Genomic DNA, 21,833 nt, shown 5'->3' on the forward strand with positions numbered 1-21,833 from the left:
TCAATGAAAGTCCCTTAAAATTTGCCTCACCAAAAACTGCTTGTTCAAAAGAGTTTTACTTGAAGCAGGGAGACCTTTTCAGTCCTAGATATATTCTGATCTGTTGCTTTAGCAGTATGAGAAATAACAGAATCTGTGAAGACTCAGCTATTACTTTGCCCAACTAAACTAATTTTTATATAATTTTTATTCTATGCTGTCCTTTGATCATTAATTTGCAATGCATGATTATAGATTTAAACGTTGTTTCTCCTTTCATCTGCTTTCTGTAGTATTTCAGCCAGTGCAAACCAAAGAAAAATAACCTTGGAACTTTTGTTGACCTGACTGCAAACAGTTTCCACCTTTTTCTTCTTCCCCCGCTCCCAAAAGCTGCCACGAAGTCACTTATCAGGCTTTTGTAGCTGATTTTTCCTTTGTGGCTTTTTAATTTTAGTTCAAATGCAGCTGTGTGTTCATTTTCCTGTTAATATTCCCCACCCTGTCCCCCGGGACCTGTCTTTTTTCATTAAACCAAGTTTGATGACCAAGTTTTCTGCTATGTTGTGGTGAAAGAGCTGGTGATGAAGACTGGTGATGTTTGTTATACTGTCTATAGTTTTGTTCTGTACTTCATTCTAGAGACCTTATAATGTTCATATCGGTATGGGGTTGTTTGTTTTTTTTTTTTTCTTTTTAATTTGTTCAGTATGCTTTCATCTTTTGAAACTATTTTTTCTCCATAGGTAGATGAGGAAGGTTTGCAGATCATAATATCATTGGAATTTTGCCACTTGAACTACGCGACTTTTTGAAACAGATATCACTCCTATTGAAATGCCTATCTTAAGTATCCCAGTGCATTCAGATGGAAGTTTTAATGTTTAATTTAAACACACTTTTAAAGTTGCTTTTGCACTCTTATGTACTTGGAGATTATGCATAAATGGTTGGGACTCATCTTTAAATCTGAATTTCTGAATTCTGTCACATTGTCACATTCTGTCTGATTGATGAATAGATATTTACCTGTATGAACACATTGATGGGTAATGTCTCCTACATTCCTTTTCTTTCCCGTATTCTCAGTGTTCCCATTGTGTTAATCACACAAATATACATAAATGTGTTATGCGTGGTGAACACATTTTGTGTCGTCTTTAAAGCTGCCATAGTGTCATGCTTAGCTATATTAGTGGCCAAATTTTCACCCACGAACTTCAAACACAGTAAATTCTTTTGTGTCAAGTAGCTGAGACGAGCCAGAAAGGGGTAAACAGTATTGGGATTTTCATGAGGTTCACCATAGAATCATAGAATAGTTTGGGTTGGAAGGTTAAAGATCATCCAGTTCCACCCCCTTGCCATGGGCAGGGACACCTTCCACTAGACCAGGTTGCTCAAAGCCCCATCCAACCTGGCCTTGGACACTGCCAGGGATGGGGCAGCCACAGCCTCTCTGGGCAACCTGGTCCAGTGCCTCACCACCCTCACAGGGAAGAAGTTGTCTGAGCATTTTAGTAATGTGCTGCAAATGCTTCTTTTTTCTTTCTTCTTTTTTTTTTTTTTTAATGGTTCTTGGAACTGCCTAGGAATATGATACAAATAATAAGGCATTTTTAAAGGGACTTAGTAGAAACACCCCACTCTCTGCTGAGGATGGACAGACTGATGGGAGTGTTCCTGGGCTGCCAAACATGTTTCTCTTGTGGTGAAGCTTATCTGTAATTTGCAAGACAGCATTAGATTTTTGTATGCCACATAATCTCTAGTGCACAAATGAAGTTCCCTCACATGGGGATGAATGTCATCCTTGATTTTAAAGAGTATGTCAACATGGAGCAATGTTGCTTTTGACAGTTTTGTACTCTATGCTTTCTAGTTCACCACAGTAATACTTGTGTCTAATCGAGTGATTTGTATTTTAAATGTCCATTAGATGTGTGATCTTATCCCCTGTAAGACTTCAGATCATCTGAGTGAAGCCCAAACTGAATGGCAAGCACAAGAACATCACTTGAGGTCTGATAGTTGAAGGCCTCAGAATATCGATCTTTCTAAGAGGAGGACTGAAATAGACCTCAAAAGTTTACCAATTTCTGTGGTCCTAATTAATTAGAATGGAGATACCCAGGTAATCCTATAGATAATCCTCTAAAATGTTTTCATTTTCCCTCCTCCTTCCCCCATTTGAATATTCCCGGCAATCTTATTTGAAAAGATCCTTACAAACAATTAACTGGCAGTGGATATGACCCTGATTAAAGTTTATGGTTTGGTCAAAGCTGGATACATACATGGTTCAATCTTAGCTTAGAGAATGATGGAAGAGAAAGGGGGACATTTGGGACTGATAGCAGAATTTTGGTGCCATAAAGGTGTGATTGCTCCCATTACAGTCAGCAGAGCTCATATAACATGTGAAAGAGCCTTTAGAGCTCACAGTCAGGTATCTTAATATTGAACTGAATCCCATCCAGACTGTTTGATTGTTACTGATTTTTCTTATATTTTAGCAATAATGACTTTTTAAAAAAGTTTGGATTTTATTCTAGATACTAATTTGATAATGGTTTTAAAGTTAACTTTTATATACTACTTAATATTATGTCTGCCTCTTCTAGCTTTCTTTTTATCAACAGCCAATTATTCTGACTCTTTACTTTGGTCCTTAATAATTTCATTTATGGCTGACTGCAACTGGCTAGGACTTTTTGAGCCAAAAAACTGATTTGTGTCTTAGCAAAGATGCAATGTCTTGGGTATCTCCAAGGAGCCACAATCACTTAAAGTGGTTTCTGCCTTATTTTACTCATGTACTATCCCAATGAAGCAATCCTTGTTTGCTTTGTCAGTTATTCTGATGTCTGGGGAATTAATCTGTGCAGTTTCATCTTGCATTTATCTTGTTCTATGTGAAGTATAAGTTTCGCAGAAAGGAAACACATTAATTTGTCTTTGAACACTTGTGGCATTACTCATACTTGGTCAATAATACATGAAAACAAGAGAGGACAAGGCAAAAGGATGATTGCTGGGGCATGCTCAAGGAATACTCGCATTGTTTTCTCTAAAAGAGACACCACCAAAAGTTTGGGTGTTAAATTTGTTAGCGTGTAACTGTTTCCTCTTTGACACCATGTACATTAGATGTACTGATGAGATGGTGACCTAGTTTGGATGGTTTATGATTTCTTTTGCTCATGCTCTGTTATTGAAATGAATGATTGTTTTGCTCCATTTTGTTTCTGTTGTTCTGTGGGTTCGTGACTTGCTCTGCTTCTCAGATCTTATCTTCTTGAAATAATTGTCTTCATAAATTTTGTCCTGCCTGTTAACCATGTGTGCTTATTTACATGGAAAGGGTATTTTATACATTTTACAGGACTTTAAATAAACAGCCCTAATCTTCTAACAATGTGGTTTAAAGTCAACACCGGAATTACATTTCTTACCTAAATCGTATATTTCAATGCCAACCATTGACATTATCTCCTCAAAATGTTGTGGTTTTTCACACAGTTGACAACAAACTGTTTATTAATGCCACGTCCAAGTTGCCTCGTCTGGTTTTAATCTGCTCTCTTCACCTTTAGGTGTTGGGTGATGGGCTTGATCAGGAGGCACGGTCGCTTTATAATGAAGGCCTCGGTGTGGGGATTTGGCAGGGCTTGTACATCTCTGCTTTTTGGTTCCTAAACAAGGTAGCAGAGGAGTGCCTGTCACCTGCAAGCCCTTGGGCTTCAGTAACCCCTGACCAGTGAGTCCGTACCCATACCTCCACCTCTGCTTCTACATTTTGTGACTCCTCGTAACCAATGCTCTCCTGGGGTTCTGGGGAGGGAGGGCAGCCTGGCACGGTCCCTTCCCTTTCGTGCTTCTGGAGGACTCCCCAGAGAGTTCCCTCAGCTCCGAGCGCTGTCTACAGTCCCTGCCTAGAGCCCTCCAGTTGGTTCATCAACCACCTTTAGACCATGGATTTACTTGTGATGAAAGAGATAAGAAGCCATGTAGAAATCATCTCCCAACAGGGAGATGTTTCACTGCCTTCTCCCATGACTCTAAACCACATCCTTTTTTCCCCCCTTCTTCCTTGATGCTGTTAACAACTGCTTTTTTGTTTGTTTTGCTCTTAACTCTGCAATAGGGAACTCACAGGAGAAATGCAAGTAAAACCAAAACATTTGCAGTTGGAAATGCTCTACTTGCTAATGGACTGCTTTGCTCTTTGGTCTCCAGTTCTCATGTCTTTTGTGGTTCTCATGTCTTCAGTATCTAAGAACCTCAGATGAATTTATTAATTTGTCTGCGTACTGATCTCTGTGCTCTTGTTTAAATAAGCCGCAGTTGACACAGTCGAATGGAGGCAAGCATTTATATAAATAGATTTGTGCCTCCCTGGTTGTGTGACGGGACGAGTGCCAGCGCCGCCTCTAATGTGGGACAGTGCAGCCAGTCCTCAGGGTGCTCTGGCTTATTCTCGGCTGTCTCCCAGCTGATGGAAAGAGCAAATCTTGGAGAGCCTCCAGCCCTGCCTCTCCCGCCTCGCCAACATAAAGCTGCTCTGCTCTTCAGCCCTGGCTCATGGGGCAGCCCTGGCAGGACCAGCTCAAACGGGCCATGGCATTAGACTTCACATTGGTGGTATTTGTAAGATTTGCCTCCCGTTTTGTAGTAGCCCACGTGGATGTCTGCTGTGCAGTCTGGTCTCCTGTTTTTACAGCTGTTTTCTATGAATTTTCTCAGGGTTTTATTGATGGGTCATTTTTGTTTGTTATCTGAGCCTCTATTTGGTTCTATAATATGACGATATGAGTAACTTTCTGTGGAAACTGTGATGTACATTTGCTTGAAGCCTGATCCCAGTACCTCCTTTGTTGCTTCTGCTGTTGATCAGCCACTAAAACTAAAAACTTAAGAACCCTCCCTAAAACTAAGAACTACTTTCAGATCAAATCCGAAACACAAGCAGTTTTTCATAAAACTATTAACTACTGAGTCCTGTTTCTGCCTTTTGCTCCTTGAATTAAAAGGTGCTGGTATCCAAGCGAGTGTGTTTTACTATTTGTAATAATAATATATAATACCAATGATTCTCATCCATTAGGGAGTATAGACATTTTAGGATTGCCAAGATCTTTCATACATAATGTCACCATCAGAGAATGCTGCTATTGTTTCTTTATCTCTGTACTTCATCTGCTGACTTAACACAGTCCACATTGTAACTTATTTGCTAATAAAGAATTTAGCTCGTATTACTTTCCATCCAAGATACCACAGTGACTTCTAATATAGCAACATATCTGTTTTCAGGTTGCTTTGTTCTCTTTTGTTCAAATCCAAAATAGCCCATAGGTTTCTTGGTACAAAATGATACTGTGATAGAGGCAATGCTTTTTCCCTCCAAAGTAATTTCTGATATTTTCACTGAGTTTTTGGACTTAATGTTCATTAATCTTTTTGAGTGTTTTTAATATTCTCCACCTTCAGCATTTTAGTGAAGGTGTATTGTATGGTTTATTCAGGCAGCCTGAGTATGCATTAAAGATGCTATGGTTGTCTTCATGGTACTTTAGTATGCAGTTTGTTTGGCTGTTTGGTTTTGGTTTTTTTTTTTTTTGTTCAAGCAAACTTATTATAATGCCCCTAGCAAATTACTTATTCTATAAAAGATAAGGAAATAATGTAAGAATACATAGCATTGCAAAAAGTTATATAATGAAATGTTGGTGCTTTTTTTTATTTCTTTCTTGAGATGCTGAATACATTTGGGAAGTTAAAGCAAGAAGGATATGTAGCCTCTTTTTCTACTTTTATGTTCCTCCTTCTGTTGAAAGAGTTTGTGAGTTGTACCTTTCCCTCTGAATAGGTGCACACGTATCACATCGAGTCTGTTAGTTCATCTGGATTTCAGTGTGTAAGACTTCCTTTTTGGATTTAGGGAGTATCACTTGATGCAGGAAAGATGCTTGTTAGGCATCATAGAAAACATATTACAACTTAAGACAGCTACTGTCTGGCTTAGGTGAGTCTTCATACTGCTGTTTGAACAGTGGTGCAATAATATCCTTTGGTAGAAACCCCTGGAAAAATTCCTCCCCTGCATGGCAAGCATTGAAGTCCTTCAGTGAAACAGTGAGACTTACTGAGGCTTGGTGTACTGAAAGGGGCACATCTTTAGATTGCTGATTTTTCTGAGCCCTTTTCATTGAATGAATGAATTTTAATAACGCTAAAAGAACAAGATAGTGGACTTAGAAGACAAATACGAATGTGACTGAAGATGGTGTTTCTACTTAAAAGACTCAGAGCTTCATACACAGAACCCCACAGCTCATTCAAATTCTTTCTTAGTATGGAGTATATTAAATTATTCCTTTTCCTATTAGAAGAAGAAGGGAAATACTAGGGAGCTGTGTGCCGTGTTAGTATCTTAGGATTATGGAGATGCAAGCAGACCAGAGCAGTTTCTGATTTATGCTGCCTTGTGTTGATCCTCTACAGCTCATTTCCTAGCAGCAGATAGCCAGAGTACAAAAGCTAGCTAAGCCAGGGGTGGAAATGGAAATGTCAGAAGACAGGCTCTGTGCTTCTGGAAGATCTTTTAGTCGGAGCAGCTCTGCACTGACAGGTCCATCCACTTTGCATCTCTCCAGTGTCAGGAGGGAGACAAGACAGAAACCCACACAAATCCAGAATTGAGGCTTCTGCATTTTGGCTCCATCCTCTTCTCTCTGCTGACTGACAAAAACTCTGTGATTTCTTATTCCGGCTATAGGCATTCAGAGGCGGATGTCTGGAAGCTTGTACTAAACGGACTGGCAACCCCTTAGTTTGAGGTTAAGCATGCACAAAACTGAATTGTTTCTTCCTTCCTGCAAGTTGCTGCTTGCCCTGTTGGCAGGGCATGGAGGAAAGCTAGCTGTGCTTTTGCTGCCGCCTCTCTACTTTGCGGAGAGCAGAACTTAAGAGTTTGCCAATCTGAGGACAAAACCCACTATCTAGAGCACTGTCCTTTAAACTATTGGAGTTTTGTAACCAGATCAACTGGCTCGTCTTGAAATCTTGGACACAGTTTTTAGGGAGGTGTTATGTAGCTCCTGTAGGATCACTTCATTAACAATTAAAATACATTTCTGACAATCTATTTAAAAATACATATTTAAAAAAACCCCTAACCATAGAATTTCTTTTATAAGCATTTTCCAAGCAAAAATCTCTATGTACATAGCTGTTGTTATTTTTGCTAAGCCACAGAATTTAATATTTCAGTCTTAGTTAATATACTAGAAAAATATTTACTTGGAGACATGATTCATTCTGACTAATGGGATGAAGCTAATTCAGACCAAAGCTGAATAAAGAGATAAATTTAAAATTGTTTGGGGTTTGGGTTTGTTTTGGTGGTTGTTTTTTTTGTTTTGGGTTTTTTTGTTGTTTGTTTTAGAATGGTAGAATGTCCTGTGTGAGGTTAAGAGCAGATAGAAATTAAGATAGGGCAGAAGTGAATCTGACCTAAGCTGACCCATGTGGCTCACTGGTCTCACTAGCCAGTGGCCTGGAAAGGGTTGCAGTGGATCACATCCAGCTTATTGTTTGAGTACTCCTTTGTAGCTAATTAAATGAGAGATGATCATATATGTCAGTAGGAAATGGGGTTTTGAATCCTTGATGTTGCATCAGTAAGTGTTTTAACAGCTCTGCTGTTGTCTTAATTTTAAAACCTTGAAGTACCTCCTCGAAAGCCAATCGAGTGTAAAACCACATAAAGAAGTAACTCTGTTTCATGCAGCATTATGGTTATTTGTTTTGATTAAAAACAAAAATGAAAGAATATCAATATTTTTCTCCACTAAGATGTTAGCCTGGCCTCTTAGCTGTTACGCACTATGGAAAAAATCAGAGGTCACCTTTCCCGAGAGTTCTGCACACATCTGCAGATCCTGGAGGTGCTCAGAGCTACCAGCCTGCCACAGCCTGAAGAATAAGCTGGTCATAGCTCTTAGAGGTGATTTTTTTTTTTCTTGGTAGCTCAGGGCAGTCTCCTAGAGGATGGATTTTAAAACTAGATCAAAAAATGGCTTCCTTAGTAGCAGCCTGATAAGTTATGAAGAAACCAAATGAAGAAGCAGCGTGGGATCAGATGGTTGCCCACAGCACCCACTCCTGGCTCCGCAGAAAACCTGCCTCGAAGTTGAGCTCCTTGGAGCATTTGCATTTCAGCCAACCAGCTGATTCAAATGAAAAGTAGCTTTTATTATAATATTCCTAGTTATTCCTAGCAACAAGCTTTTGGGCTGGAAGTCATAAATGCGATTTTTTTTCTTTGGTGACTAAAAAGAAAAGTTCATATTTTTCCCCTGAAAATGTTAAGGAAAATTCCTACTTTGAAATGAGATGCATATAAAACGTGTGTGTAGACTGTGGGGACATCTGCTGGGTTGCTGGGAAATGACAGACTTCAAGAAGTGTATTGGTGGAGGGATTCGAGTGTGAATATGCCAAAAATTGTTAATATTGCAGCATTCTTTTGAGACTAAGAACTTCACATTTTACCTGCAAAGGAAACCAGGCACCCATATCACAGTGTTTCTGTGCTAATCACTCTAGGAGAACACTTAAGACCCGTATAAGCACATGCAGACATAACCCTCTTAATTTAAAAACTCTGTATTTTGGTGGCACAAGAAAATCTGTAGAAGGGGAGAAATCTCTGGAAATTCCTTGTAATCACGGGTGAGTCAAGAGAAGCTGGCATCCTGTGAGGCAGACCAGCTCAGTAGGCCCCGACCACATAACAGCCTTCCTGCGGCTTCGTGTGGTACCCTCAGGATGGAAATGCTTTTCTTGCAGCTGGAAATGAAAAACGGCCTTCCCTCCTGTCTACCAGCTCCTGCGGTGGCTGTCTGAGGACCAGCAGAGGAGCTTCGGTGATGGGATTGGCCCAGCCACACGTTGCCACATTGCAGAATCGTGGTCTGAAATGTAGCATCGGATTTCTTGGGTTTACTAAAATTAAGCAAAAATGCCATTAAAAAACTAAATCTGGCTTGAATCCGATAGTGTATGCAGTCCTAAATCATGCCAAAATTGTCAAATTCATAGACTTTGGTGGAATTGTGGAATGAATTCTGTTCCAGTACTTCAGTATAGTCTTAATTAACTTGCTAAGATTAAGGAAACTTTCATCTTATCAGTTGGAAAAGATGTAGCTGGGGAGATGGTATGTATCTGTTCTGGCTATTAGGTCAAAATTACATTTAGCATTCCATTTTCCTCATGTACTTCCCTATATATCTGTATAATCTGCTTCTTGCTGTCTGAAATCTTAAAATGTTTAAGGGGTTGGCACCGTCCTCTAGGTTTGTGTTTGAAAAGTGCCTTTGCAGTGATGTTTTCTGCAGGCATGAGAACAAAATGAGGGGTGGAGGCATATACATTTTAAACTCTTCTGCTGAAGTTTTCAGATGCCTTTGTACAGACAGAGGTCCACATATTTAGACAACTAATATAATTTTCACAAATTCTGACCCCTTCTTGCCCCACGCTCCACGTTACTTACACTGAGCTCAAATCCTGTTTGCGGCCCAGTCAATGTCAATGATACTCTATAGCCCCTTTTCCTGCATCTATCATATTCCATTTGGAAACCTTGTTGGGCATCGATGGGTGGAAATTGCCAGTATAGATCACGGTGAAAGTTGTTTCACAGCTGAGTCAATTTTATTAATGCAAAAACAGTGCACCAGACATCTGTTTAGAATTATTTTTATTCCATCCTTAAGAATGAATGACTTAAATATGAAAAATATGGAGCAAAATATAGGCTCCCCTATAGTCTATATACTACCCCCAAATAGCTTCTATACTTTTAGACAAGAGCAAAGCTGAAAAAGCCGGGAGAAGCTATTTTTGGTTTGCTTGGTTAAAAATCCCCCCCCCCCCCCGCCTGGCGCATCTGTACTGTTTGCTATATAAATATATTTATGCTTTATCATGAGTAACTTTAAGCATTTGACCAAATGTTAAAAGGTAAAACAGTTGTAAGAATGCTTCAAAGAAGAAATTGATGATGCTTTCATATAATTATTCATACAGTGGTGTTCTACAGCTATTATGAATTTAAAGATACTTAATTTAATTTACCTACTGCTTAGAGAAATAGATTAGTCCTAAATTATCCTAAACGTATTAGCTGTACACAGTGTAACTTTGCCTAATATGCTATTTGGTGATGCAAAAGTAGAAGTGAAAATAGGACATATTAAACCAGTTACATTGTAAACTGATTATCCCAGGGTAATAGGTTCCATTAAACTTATAATAAATATCTTCTTTTTTTCCTTGCTCAGGGGCGTGCCTCGCTAACATCTGAGAAACAACGTTTTGCCCATGAACATGGTGAAATGAAAAATCTGGAAGATATTGTTAAAGATATAAAACCGTCCGTGCTAATAGGTAATTTCTTTTACTTTAAAGCAATGACCTTATTCTTTGTTGGAAAAAAATGGGGATGTGGCTTTGTCTGAAGACAAGATCAAGTTCCTCTGAACAGAGTTTACCTTTGTGTGTTTTTAGAAAACACTAGGTGCATAATGGACTCTATTAAGCAACTAAACAATTAGTAACTATCCAAGCATGTAACACTGCTTTCACTCCAAGCCATCCGTTTCACAGGGGGAATAATCCAAGTTGGTTTAAACATCTGACGGGGAACCTTATCACCCTCCTAAATTACTTCTGATTTAATGTGGATGGTGTAATACAAATAACCTCAAACTTAGACTGAGAAAACTGAGCTAAGCACATGTAAAGCTGCACAAATATAAGCACGCTGTAGCTGAATCTTCTTTTCCCTCGTATTTAGGTCCTTAGCCACCAATCCTTTGTGCAGACCAAAACACAGATTTTACAAAGACTTTTTCTTTTATAAAAGCACCAGGATTTGGGGTGTCAGTAAAGGATTGCTCAGCTCTCTGCAGTTTGGTGGTTATATTTCAGTGACAGTTTCAGGAATGAACTGGAAGTGCTCTTAAATCATTTTTTTTAATGTGTAAGACTTGAAAATCCATCTATCTGGCTAGTAAAATCATTCATCAGATGATGGAAAATCTGAAATGCCACAGTGAAAGTTATCCTACATTTTAAGAGCTACCTTTTCAACTACGCCTAGACCACATGGTCCTTGTTCAGTAAAATCTGCTTTTGACAATGATCACGAAGGAGGTAAATAAAGTTTGTCTTTTTCTATGCTCCATAAAGATATGAGTGCAAGACAGAGTCAAAGTAGTCTAGAGAATTTATTTCATAGAACACAAAGCTGAAAAAGCTAGTGGAACAGCAGAATAGATTGAATGATCTGTGATATTTATCTAGGTAAAGATTTGTGGATGCTTAGGGAATATTTGCTGTCATGAAATATGGATGTTTACTGTGTGTCATTTTTATATATAAATCTATGCGGCACTTTCCCTCAAGGTCACTTTCTGCTATCCATACTGCATAACAAAGGCTCTTCCAACAGTGGTTTTTTAGTTTGGAGGACTAGTCATTCAGTACCTTCCCCTGGGCAGCAGCAGCAGTCATGGGGAAATATGTTGATACTCCTTCTCCCAGTGTTTTACTTAACTCTGTCTCAGCAAATCCTCATATACATTTCATCGCCTGTGATGGCTCAAGGAAAAACCTTAGTTTATCTTGACCAAATATGAGAAATTGCAATTTTAAAATGAAAACCAAAAAAAGAAATAGCCGGTGAGATTGTTCAGAGCATTTTGGTTTAACTTTATATCTGAAGATAGTTGTCATTCTTATTATTGGCTGTCCAGAAGTAGTTTTAGAAGACATTAAACATTTGGCAAATGCAGACTTAACCAGAAACTAAGGTGTATAACAGGCTTAGACAAGCAGGTCAAAATTATGAGTCCTTAACTGTTCATCAAACATACAGAGGCCCAGCTGGTCTAGCAGAGCTTTTGCATCTAAGCATCCTTGTTCATTCATAGAAGGTGAAGTACAGAGAGCTCAGATTTGCAAAAAATAGTAGTATGTGACAGAAATGTTTGAGCAAGAGATGTTTAAGCTTTGAGAGAAGTCACCGATTTGTATCAATTGAAGAGTCGACTCTTTTGTTACCAAGGGATCAGAATAAAGGAGATTTGGCCATAGGCAAAACCAGGTGGGTCTTAGACATCGTTGGGCCCACAGTAAGCACCTAAACAGCACCTGAAGAGCCTGTCGTAGGGTGCTTGGGCTTTCTGTAGACCTCTTGGGAAAGCTCAATTTAAAACAAATCAAGGCATTTCACTGAACTGTACGGGGTGAGTAGGTTCTGCCTTATGTTAGGGATAATACTGAAGTGTCACTGTTGCAAAATCTTCTATACAAAACTTTATGTTAACCACATATTAGGAAAAAGGTTGAACTCCATTTTAAAGGAGGAGGTATGCAGTAAGAGGAGCTCTGTTCTTTAAAAGTGGCGTGCATGTCTTACCTTGAACTGATTGCATTTGTCTGCTTGTTATGTTTTTCTTCTTTAGGAGTTGCTGCAATTGGTGGTGCTTTTACTCAACAAATTCTTCAGGATATGGCTGCTTTAAACAAACATCCTATTATTTTTGCTCTCAGCAATCCTACCAGCAAAGCAGAATGCACTGCTGAACAGTGCTACAAATATACAGAGGTAACCAAAGATTAACATATCTCCAGTATATGCAGTGAAAAGTAAATCTGAAATTAAATTTAAAATGGGAGGAAGACAGAGGGTGGAGTAGCAAGTACTAATCATGCCTGTGTGTGTAGGTAAAAATAGTTTAATTAAGTAACAGGTTTTTCAGATTTTATCAAGACAATTTCACTGAAGTCACAACATGCTTGCATCCTCATAAAAACATTTAATAGCTTTTTATTGGTGTCAGGCAAGAGTCATAGACTTTATTATAACCAAAGCATCAGTAACCATCAATCATTAAAGCCTTATGCCTGTTTTTGAACTGTACCACTTTGTGTAATATAAACACGCAGTGGCACGCTTTTCATCTGAGATTTTATAAATACTCATTAGGGTAAGAAAATACTTCAAGACAGGAAATAGACTCTTTAAAATAATACTTTCTTAAGAGCTGGGGTAATTGACTCCTTTTACAGAGATTTCTATTATGGAAACAAAGGTGAAAATTTAGAGAACTGTGCTTGCTTATTTATTATTGTATTATAAAAGTGCTAATAAACACGTTATCCTGTAATTCAGTCTAGAATTTGGAATGCAGGGGTACTGTCCTGTATGTGTTTCATAGTGGATTGTGTTTGGATTTCTTGTCAAGTACAGGGCAGTTTGAATGACAGTTTCACAGTGTTTAAAAGACAAATTTAGCATGCCCATTCCACACTGCACGGTACACAATTACAGCGCAATGCAAGAGCCAGGGAAGTGGCTGACATGAAGGGTTGGTTATAGTGGGTAATGACATCTGGTAGGCAGAGCAAAAGGCGCACTGAAATATTTGATCTGTCACCAAAATGTATAATAAGCCAGCCATGATAATACTGCATGACACCAAACTAAACAGAATATTCTTCTGAAGAGCTGAATAGCAACAGTGGCATATTTTTAAATGCACATTTCCAGTTCTCTAAAATAGGCATAGATATTTCTGATACAAAGCGCCTCTGAAGTATTTAACAGTGACATTTATCACTTCAGCAGTGCTAGCATAAATAAAGGCTGGCTCTTCTTCCCCACCTAAATTTAGTGCTTAAGCTTGAGGGTGCTCCCTCCCCAGCAAGCCAAGAGCCAGGGGCCTTTGGGCTGCGGACGTAGAGCCTGTGCAATGCCAGTCCCCTCGTTAGTTCAAAACTGCACTGCCTGCTGTAGAAATTACTTCTCTCTCCCTGTGTACCGGGAATGATCTGGGGAGAACCTGGTAGCAGCGCTGCAGGTGGGTCGCCCCAGAAGTGCCTCTTCTGCCATCCTCGAATGGCACTCCATGGTGCTGGCATCTGCTCCCGGCAGGCTGTTCCCATCCCAGGGGAAGAGCGAGACTCCGTCAGCTGTGCAGCTCCCTTACAGCCCATCTCGTGGTACTCCAGTCGTATCACAACTCTCAACATGCACCCTACTGAACGTTCCTCGTAGCTAATTTTAAGCCGTTAGCATCATGAGCCCTGTCACCACGTCTGGGCCACCCCACAGGCTTCTGTTCCTCCCTGCAGCTGCCCGACGTGTGCTGTGTGCCAGCGCGGAGCTACGCCTGCCTTTGGGTCCTGCGAAGACATTTAGAGGTCCCATGTGAACTACAACATAAAATGAGTTAGAGCCAGTTCTCTTGTCCTCAGGACAAGTGATATGGAGCGACTTGTATAGGTACATCTAAATCCTCTAATTCCCCCAAACGGGCTGGCTCTTCCATACTGCCTGCTGGGACCAGTCTATGCATGGTGCCTGGGCTCTGGTGGCAACAGTGCTAATTAGCACTACTCAAAAATCTGCTGGGAAACATCCTAGTGGTTTATCAGTGTTGGATGATCACATACTGGCACCTGAGTTGGTGTCCTCACCCTGCTCAGTATATTACAAAGAGGGGAGCCCCAGGGTCGCAGAAGAGGAGGTCCCATCACCAACTTGTGCTATAGGTTGTTCCTGGGACAGAGCTTGCACCTTTGTCATTCTGTTGAGCTGTGGCATGGGCGCAGGGGCCTGAGAAGGGTATATTGGGAGGAACAGACAGCTTTGCCTGTCCTCACAGCTCAGAAATTGCCACATCCAAAAATGCAACATTTAGTGGCCTTAGTGTCACTTTTGTGGATGACCTGCTGTTGGGAAAAAATTCAGCAGCATCACCCGTTGTTACCATGACAGTATTGTCCACTTCGAGTTTTATAGCTCCAGGTGTATGCCTTCTTCCCATGTGCCCTTCTTCTTCTGGCGTGGATGCACAAAGTGAATAATGAGTGCTGGCTTTCACTTTCTCCTGCTCTAAATTGTGCTGATAGCTCTTACCTGAATAAGGCAGATGTTACTCTCTGACATCAGACAGTCAAAGAGAATTGCCAGTGATCTCTAGGATCAGCATCTGATGCTCTTGAGGCGTACTCAGTTAAGTAGCTCTCAGAAAAGATATTAAATAGATGTAACCCAGCTTCCACAGTGATAGATATTTAACAGGATGTGTGAAATACTTCAACAGCATCCTCACACCTAACATGCTTTCTTTGGCTTGTTACAATTTAGGGACGTGGCATTTTTGCCAGTGGAAGTCCTTTTGATCCTGTCACTCTTCCAAGCGGACAAACGCTCTATCCTGGACAGGGTAACAATTCCTATGTGTTCCCGGGAGTTGCCCTTGGCGTTATTTCATGTGGACTGAAACATATTGGCGAGGACGTGTTCCTCACAACTGCAGAGGTATTCTATTAAAAATTATTTAAATTCCTTAATTTAGTAACTTGGTAATAATGAACAATTAAACAGAAATAGTTAAACATTATCTTTTAAATTGGAAAAATAGTGCTTTCTGTGTAAGGTCTTTACTTGCAAGGTATGTTGTTTTTTATAAATTCTATTTGAACAAGTTATTTTTAAAAAGTTAATACTTGATCCAAAGGTCATCTGACATAAACTTCACCTGTTGGCGAGGAAAAAATAGACTTCAGTACTCTGTTATCACAGGTGAATGCACATATATACAGTTTGCATACATGTGCACATAGGTTTGATTTTTAGATTGAAAGGAACTATATTTTGATGTTGGTAGCTTTGGGGTGACTTTTGTGGGTATTTTACTTGCAAAAATTATTTGGATTTCTTTTAGCTTTCTAGCTTTTTTTGCTATTTTTGTGTAGAGCTGTTGGCACCATTTTTTGTGGACCTCTCTTATGAACAGTCGGTGAAAGTGCCATGGTATTCGGCCCATTTTCTTTCTTATCCTTTTCTGCATTGGTTCTTTTCTTTCTTCGGACAATTTTTTTTATCTTTGTTCTGACGTTATCCAATATGTGATCTCTCCTTCTTTATCTCCACTCAGTGGGCAAGAGATGAACAGAGAGCAAACACTTCTGGTTCTAGGAGTCATTCACCACCTACTTCCAGTGATGGTTCAAAATCTGACATCCACTGTCTTACAGTAGGACATTATAAATGCATAGGATTGTATCTTCCGGAAGTATGGGAGAAGAATCTGGCCTTTATTACTTAAGAATCCCTTATTCAAACAAAATAAATTGCCAGCAGCGGTTGAAATCAAATGCGTAACACAATTTTTTTTTGTAATTTTTTTTTTTTTTACAAAACAGTAAGTCAATCTTTCTGTAGCTGTTTCTCACTTAAGAAAATTGTAACTTTCTGTGCTTTTCTGTGTCCAGCATCTTTGCTCCTCATCCACTATAGCGTCATAGCACCCTTACCCCTCCTTCCTCTGACCCTTTCCATGTCACCCCCTTCCTTGCCCTATCCTGGAGTTCCTGCCTCCCCTCCTGCCGCTGTTGGTTCTGCTCTTGGCTGGCACGAAGAGCAACGTGATGAGCCTCACAGGACTCAGCTTCCTTCTGTTGAGTGATGTGATATCCAGTGATGCTCAAGCTCCTGGCTACTCTGCTCCCAGGAATGTGCTTCCAAGCTCATCCTGCTCAGAGAGAGCCCAGGCTCAGTACAGAGAGTGATTAGAGAGCCCTAAGCAGTGCATGATGGTCTGGCCATTAAAAGCCTGATGCTTTTGGTTTTTTTTAAAGGGTATGGAAATAAGGCTAGCCTCAGTTTACCAAGTTAATTCTAATTAACCTAGATGCACTTCAGTGGCAATTTCTACCCAGTCCAGTTCATATAAATTACAATCCACAGAACTTCGTTAAAGTGCAGCATCCTGATCTTCAAAGAATCTGTGTAAGCATGCTTGGAAATACATGGGTAGTATAGGTAGCACACAGAGGAAGCCTCAAAGCAATGCAATTAGCAACTATTATAGAACAATTAAAAAAAAAAAAAAATTACCCCAATTAGCAGAAGTGAGAATGCCTGACTCAACTCTTGCAGCTTCCCTAAGGGATATTGCATTCCAGGATTCTTGCTCCTTGTGTCCTCTTCATGGATTAAAGGGAAGAAAATGGCCCTTTACTATCACTTGGAGGCAGCTGATAGGCAATGTGATCCTATGACCGGCAGTACATGACAGGAAGCTTTCTTAAAGGGTGAGCACTTGCACACTGCCCTTGCTGGATTTCTGAAGGGTTTTTCTAAGGTGTGTACTATGGCATCTTTTAAAAACTTTGCCAGCAGCTTGCCCTCTGTAAGAAAGATATTCACAATTTCCATCTTTAAAATTAGTAAAAAGCCCAGACTGTCTCCACTGGCTTTAACCATCTTAGGAGGGCAATGATCCATCTCATAAGTCTTTGTATAATTATATCCTCCCTTTAAATCCTTCCCTGTAATTTCAGTTGGATATGGTGATCCTTGCTTGCTGGTCTAAACTGCTGTGTTAAACAGTTGTCTTATTTAATTCTAGAAGTTGCTTCATTTTGGTTTGGGTGAAATGGTTCCTATATATAGAGTGCTGATGGATGAAAGGTGACATGTATGTGGATTGAACGATGTTTCAAGTGGCAGTCTACTAAGAAAAAAATCTGTTCTGAACAAAGAAACTTAACAAAGAAACGTAACAGTCAGGGAAGTAAAATGGCATCAGAAATTGCGAGGAATCTTTAAAATTCTCTCTTGAGGTAGAGGTTCTCTCCTGATTCTTCTTTTTTGGTAAAGCTTTTGCTACATAATTGCCATCCTCTAGTAAAATCCCTAGAAAAGTTTGACATGTAAAAATGTATATTTTTTTTTTCTTGCACAGAAAGTCTCTATTGGTGGCAAGATCAATGGATAGCTACTCGCCTTACAGCTGGAGCTAAGAGCAGTCACATCTGGTCTCCAAGCTTGCGTGAGAGGCAGTGTGTGACTGTGGCTTGGGTGAGCTGCAGCTGGTTACTGAGCAAGGCGACAATGGATGGATTTCGGAGGAGCCTTTGCCAGAAGAGGTGTCAGGGAAGGCCGGGAGGGCTACACAGGCCCTTAGCTGAAATTACAGTGCAAAGCAAAGGCAAAAGTGCCTTTTGTTTTGTTTTCTTGGCTTTTTTAATGGAAGGATAAAATCAGAATAGTTTCGTGTGGGTTTTAGAATAGTGGTTAGTATTCTCCATTTGAAATGGAAACACTCAAGATGTTGCAAAATTTAAAGCACCAAACCCATGCATTTTAGACAGAGGGACCTTCTCAGACTGTAGCAGTAGCTTACCTGAAAAAAGAAAGTATAAAAATAAAGCAGACCAGGCTGCATGCCTGCACCTCCTGTCTTCTTGCTTTGCCACTTCTCCAATTAAATCCGTTAAAAGTCACAAATACCTTATTGTAACTACAACAAATTCAACTTTCGGTGTTCTTTTCTTCCTGCCAAGTAAAATAGAATGTAACTTTGACTTTGGATGATAAATCTAAGGTACTGTAAGCTGTAATACCTCTTAATTGCAGGCAATTGCTCTGTGATGACAAGGGACATTACCTATTCTTCTAAGTTCTACCAAACACAACAAAAGGGACAGAAAATTATGAACTAATGAAATATTCTTGGCATGTGTGACCTACAGTTAAGCTAGTCCAGAAATAATGCTGTTAAATCCTTTCATTTTAGAGAATATGGCCTCCAAAAGCCAAGATGCCCCCACTTTATGCCACTTGTCCTGTCTTGGCTGCCTTTCATTTAGGTTCTGCAATAAGGCTTAGCTAATTTCTCTGTTAAAAACTTGAATTAATTAATATTTACAACATGAAAATACCCATACTGGGTTGGACCCAAAATCCAAACAGCTCAGTATCTTCCTGTGAAAGTAATCAGTAGCAGAAGCTGAGGAAAAGAGGATAAATAAGGGGAAAACACAGAGTGATCCTTCTGCTGAAATGGCTTCTCAGCTTCTGGCAGCCCATACTCTACAGCCTTCCTGCGCTGGGAGTTCTTTCCCCGTATGGATTTCTCTTTTATAAATGAGCCTAGTGGCTTTTTAAACATGTTCATACATTTGAACATCTTTTGGCAATTAGTGTCACAATTTAATTGAGTTCTGTGGAAAAGAAAACTCTTCTTACAATTTCCTGCTGTCTGATGATTTGGGTTCCCTATAGTGCCATGAGAAATATTCACCTTCAGTTGTCTTTTGTATTTTCTTTCAGTCTTCTCTTTCCTCCTCCCAAGTCTATTCTATTATTTTTTGTCTCCTTGTACAAAAAATAACCTTTTGATCATCCTTATTATTCTTTATACCCCTCATGATTCTATCCCATTCTTGTTTGAAGTAGGTGGAGCAAAAATATACACTGCTCAAAGCAGCATTACATTGTGAATTTATGCATTGGTATAATTACATTTTCTGTGTCGCCTCTTATTTTCTTAATAATTCCAAATGTTGATTCATTATTTTTTCCCCTGCCACTGAACTGATGTTCTCGAGCATTTTTCGGAGACCACATGAAGGTGTGATTCTCTTTGAAAATGGTAGTTTCTGTGGTTTTGCATGGTTTTTAGTGCAGTTACAGGAGTATGTCAGAAGGAATAGCATGGCATCTATACAGTTAAGCTTGCTATCTCTCCCATTTTGAGCACGGCCCAAATGTTTTGTGGCTTGCTTTCTATCAACCCCATCACAAACCAGGGTACTCCTCAACCTTTTTTTTTTTCAGTGATGCATTACACTAACAGCAACTTGCTATTGATTTCTTCAGATTTCATCTTTTCAGCAGAGCCCCATTAAACTGTTAACAGCAGAAATCTCATGTTGTAAGCTCCTCTTTACACATTTAGATGCACATCTTGTTATATCAAAGGGCTGTGTATCACTTTTAAGGAACCCAGTTGCTATTATAGAAAGCAAAAACTAGATTTTACGTTGGCTTAGCTCCCCCTAGTGGGTTTTTATCTCTGCTGTATTTCTTAATATCAGATTAAAATGTAAACAAAAAATTTTCCTTTACTCATTATACTCAATATGAGTATAATCTCTTGTTGTTTTTGTTAGCATTTCCACTCAGAATGGAAAAACTTACTAGACCTACCAGCATGCTGGGTAGATTGCAGAGGAGAACACTGTTTCTCTTTGAACCTGGAGTTACTATGGTGTTTGCTCTTTAATTCAAACTATTTACCTACTTCTGCCAGAAAGGATGAATTGATGATAGCCAGGCATCTCTTCCGACGCAGTCCTAGTTGTTTGCAAGCAATGTACAAAAGGTTGTATTTCCTGCATGCAACAGGAACTGTAGGAAGCAGTTTGTGCTCTGTTTCAAGTATCTTCCTATTATGTTCCCTCAAAAGTGTGCTGCTTGCTTTCTCTTTGGGCCATGTTATCTGCTTCATTTCACATTTCCCGGACTTTCCTGGTGTTTTCAGAACCTCTTGATGAGTCATACATGGCTCCACCAGACGCTATCCAGACCAGAGTTTTTCTTCCATCCACAGAGTACCCCTACAGGTCACATCACGCAGTAGTATCCCCACACTCCTGGATCAGTCAGTGATTTGGTTCTAATCTTTTGTTATCTAAGCTGTAACTGCACAAAAATTTATCATTTCTCCTGCTGGGAACACTAAGGGTGCCTCTGCATTCCTCTCCTATTTTGCATCAGAATGATCTTCTGGAGCGCATCTCCCTGGTGTCCCTACATACTGCACCTTGGTCCACGGTGTGGCATGGCCTTGGCGGGAGAGGGGGACTGGTTTCCTTTTGGATGAAACTAAACGGAAGGATACACTCCAGGAGCAAGCCTAATGTACTAAATATCAATGAAAACTGCTTATAAACCGTAACAGATCTAAGAACGATGAGCTTGCACTCAAGCAAGTAGAACCGAAGAACCGCCTTTCCTTGTGACTGTTACATGTTCCCAGATGTTCAAAGAGCAAGTGACATCCCCTCCCCAGAGTCCTTTCCTTTCTGTCCCAAAGCAAGACAGAGAAAATTGAAATTTGAATTCTGCTGATCCAAATCTATCTTAATGTTTTTTAATAATTTGGTTTGAGAATTGTCGTAGGGAATGTTAGTGAAGGTAGCTATCTTACTTTTATTTTACTTTGTTCTGTGGTTGACCATACTTACTTTTATGATCTCATACAGGCTAGGTGTATGAGCTGGACACACAACAAACTGGCTCAGCCATCAGTAATTTTATTCAAAGCATTTTACACTTAAGGTTTTCAGGTCTGTTCTCTGCACAGGATGACTTGACAATGTCAGAATAATAGGTGTTTCTTTCATTTTAGAAGTCTTTGACTCAACTACAATTAATGGCTCGAAATTACATCTCTCAGTGAACTATTTGCTAGTTTATGTGTGTCATGGACTTATTCAAGACTTGAATAAATCTTACTGTCTGAGTGAGAAAAAGGGATAACTCCCTAAATTTCTAGCTCTTGTGTAGCCACTCCTAATGATAAGGCTGGTTGTAAAAAGTGCTGCCTAGGTGGATTAAGCAGTATCTGCATGATTTGCTGAAGCGGAACCATTTCTTTGCTTAAGACTAGATCACCGTCTAATAAAGCTACAGCTGCATCTGCATTTGCAGTTAAACATGTCTGCTTTATTTCTAGGTAATAGCTCAGCAAGTTTCAGAGGAGAATTTACAGGAAGGTCGTCTGTACCCTCCATTAGTCACTATTCAGCAGGTGTCACTGAAAATTGCTGTGAGGGTAAGTCGTTTCAGTCTTTTGTGGCTTCTTTTCTTCCCACGCTCTCTACATAATTGAGTATTTGATTTGATCAACTAACACACCTTCACACAAGCTGAAGTTGGTTTATGTCAATGAATCTTGGACAAGTAGCAGTTT

The 21,833-nt window shown here is 39.7% G+C and overlaps 1 protein-coding gene across 1 annotated transcript in view; it reads left to right on the plus strand.

The window, feature by feature from the left end:
* Window positions 1–21,833, plus strand: part of ME1 (malic enzyme 1, NADP(+)-dependent, cytosolic) — a 180,651-nt gene that overhangs the window by 156,366 nt on the left and 2,452 nt on the right. The window contains exons 10-13 of the mRNA XM_010565742.1: window positions 10,335–10,440; window positions 12,522–12,664; window positions 15,212–15,385; window positions 21,597–21,695. Of these exons, the coding sequence (XP_010564044.1) occupies window positions 10,335–10,440; window positions 12,522–12,664; window positions 15,212–15,385; window positions 21,597–21,695 (522 nt within the window). The remainder of the gene's footprint in view (window positions 1–10,334; window positions 10,441–12,521; window positions 12,665–15,211; window positions 15,386–21,596; window positions 21,696–21,833) is intronic.

Source organism: Haliaeetus leucocephalus, unplaced genomic scaffold (assembly GCF_000737465.1).
Source record: "Haliaeetus leucocephalus isolate CR32 unplaced genomic scaffold, Haliaeetus_leucocephalus-4.0 Scaffold195, whole genome shotgun sequence".
Classification (NCBI taxonomy): Eukaryota; Metazoa; Chordata; class Aves; order Accipitriformes; family Accipitridae; genus Haliaeetus; species Haliaeetus leucocephalus.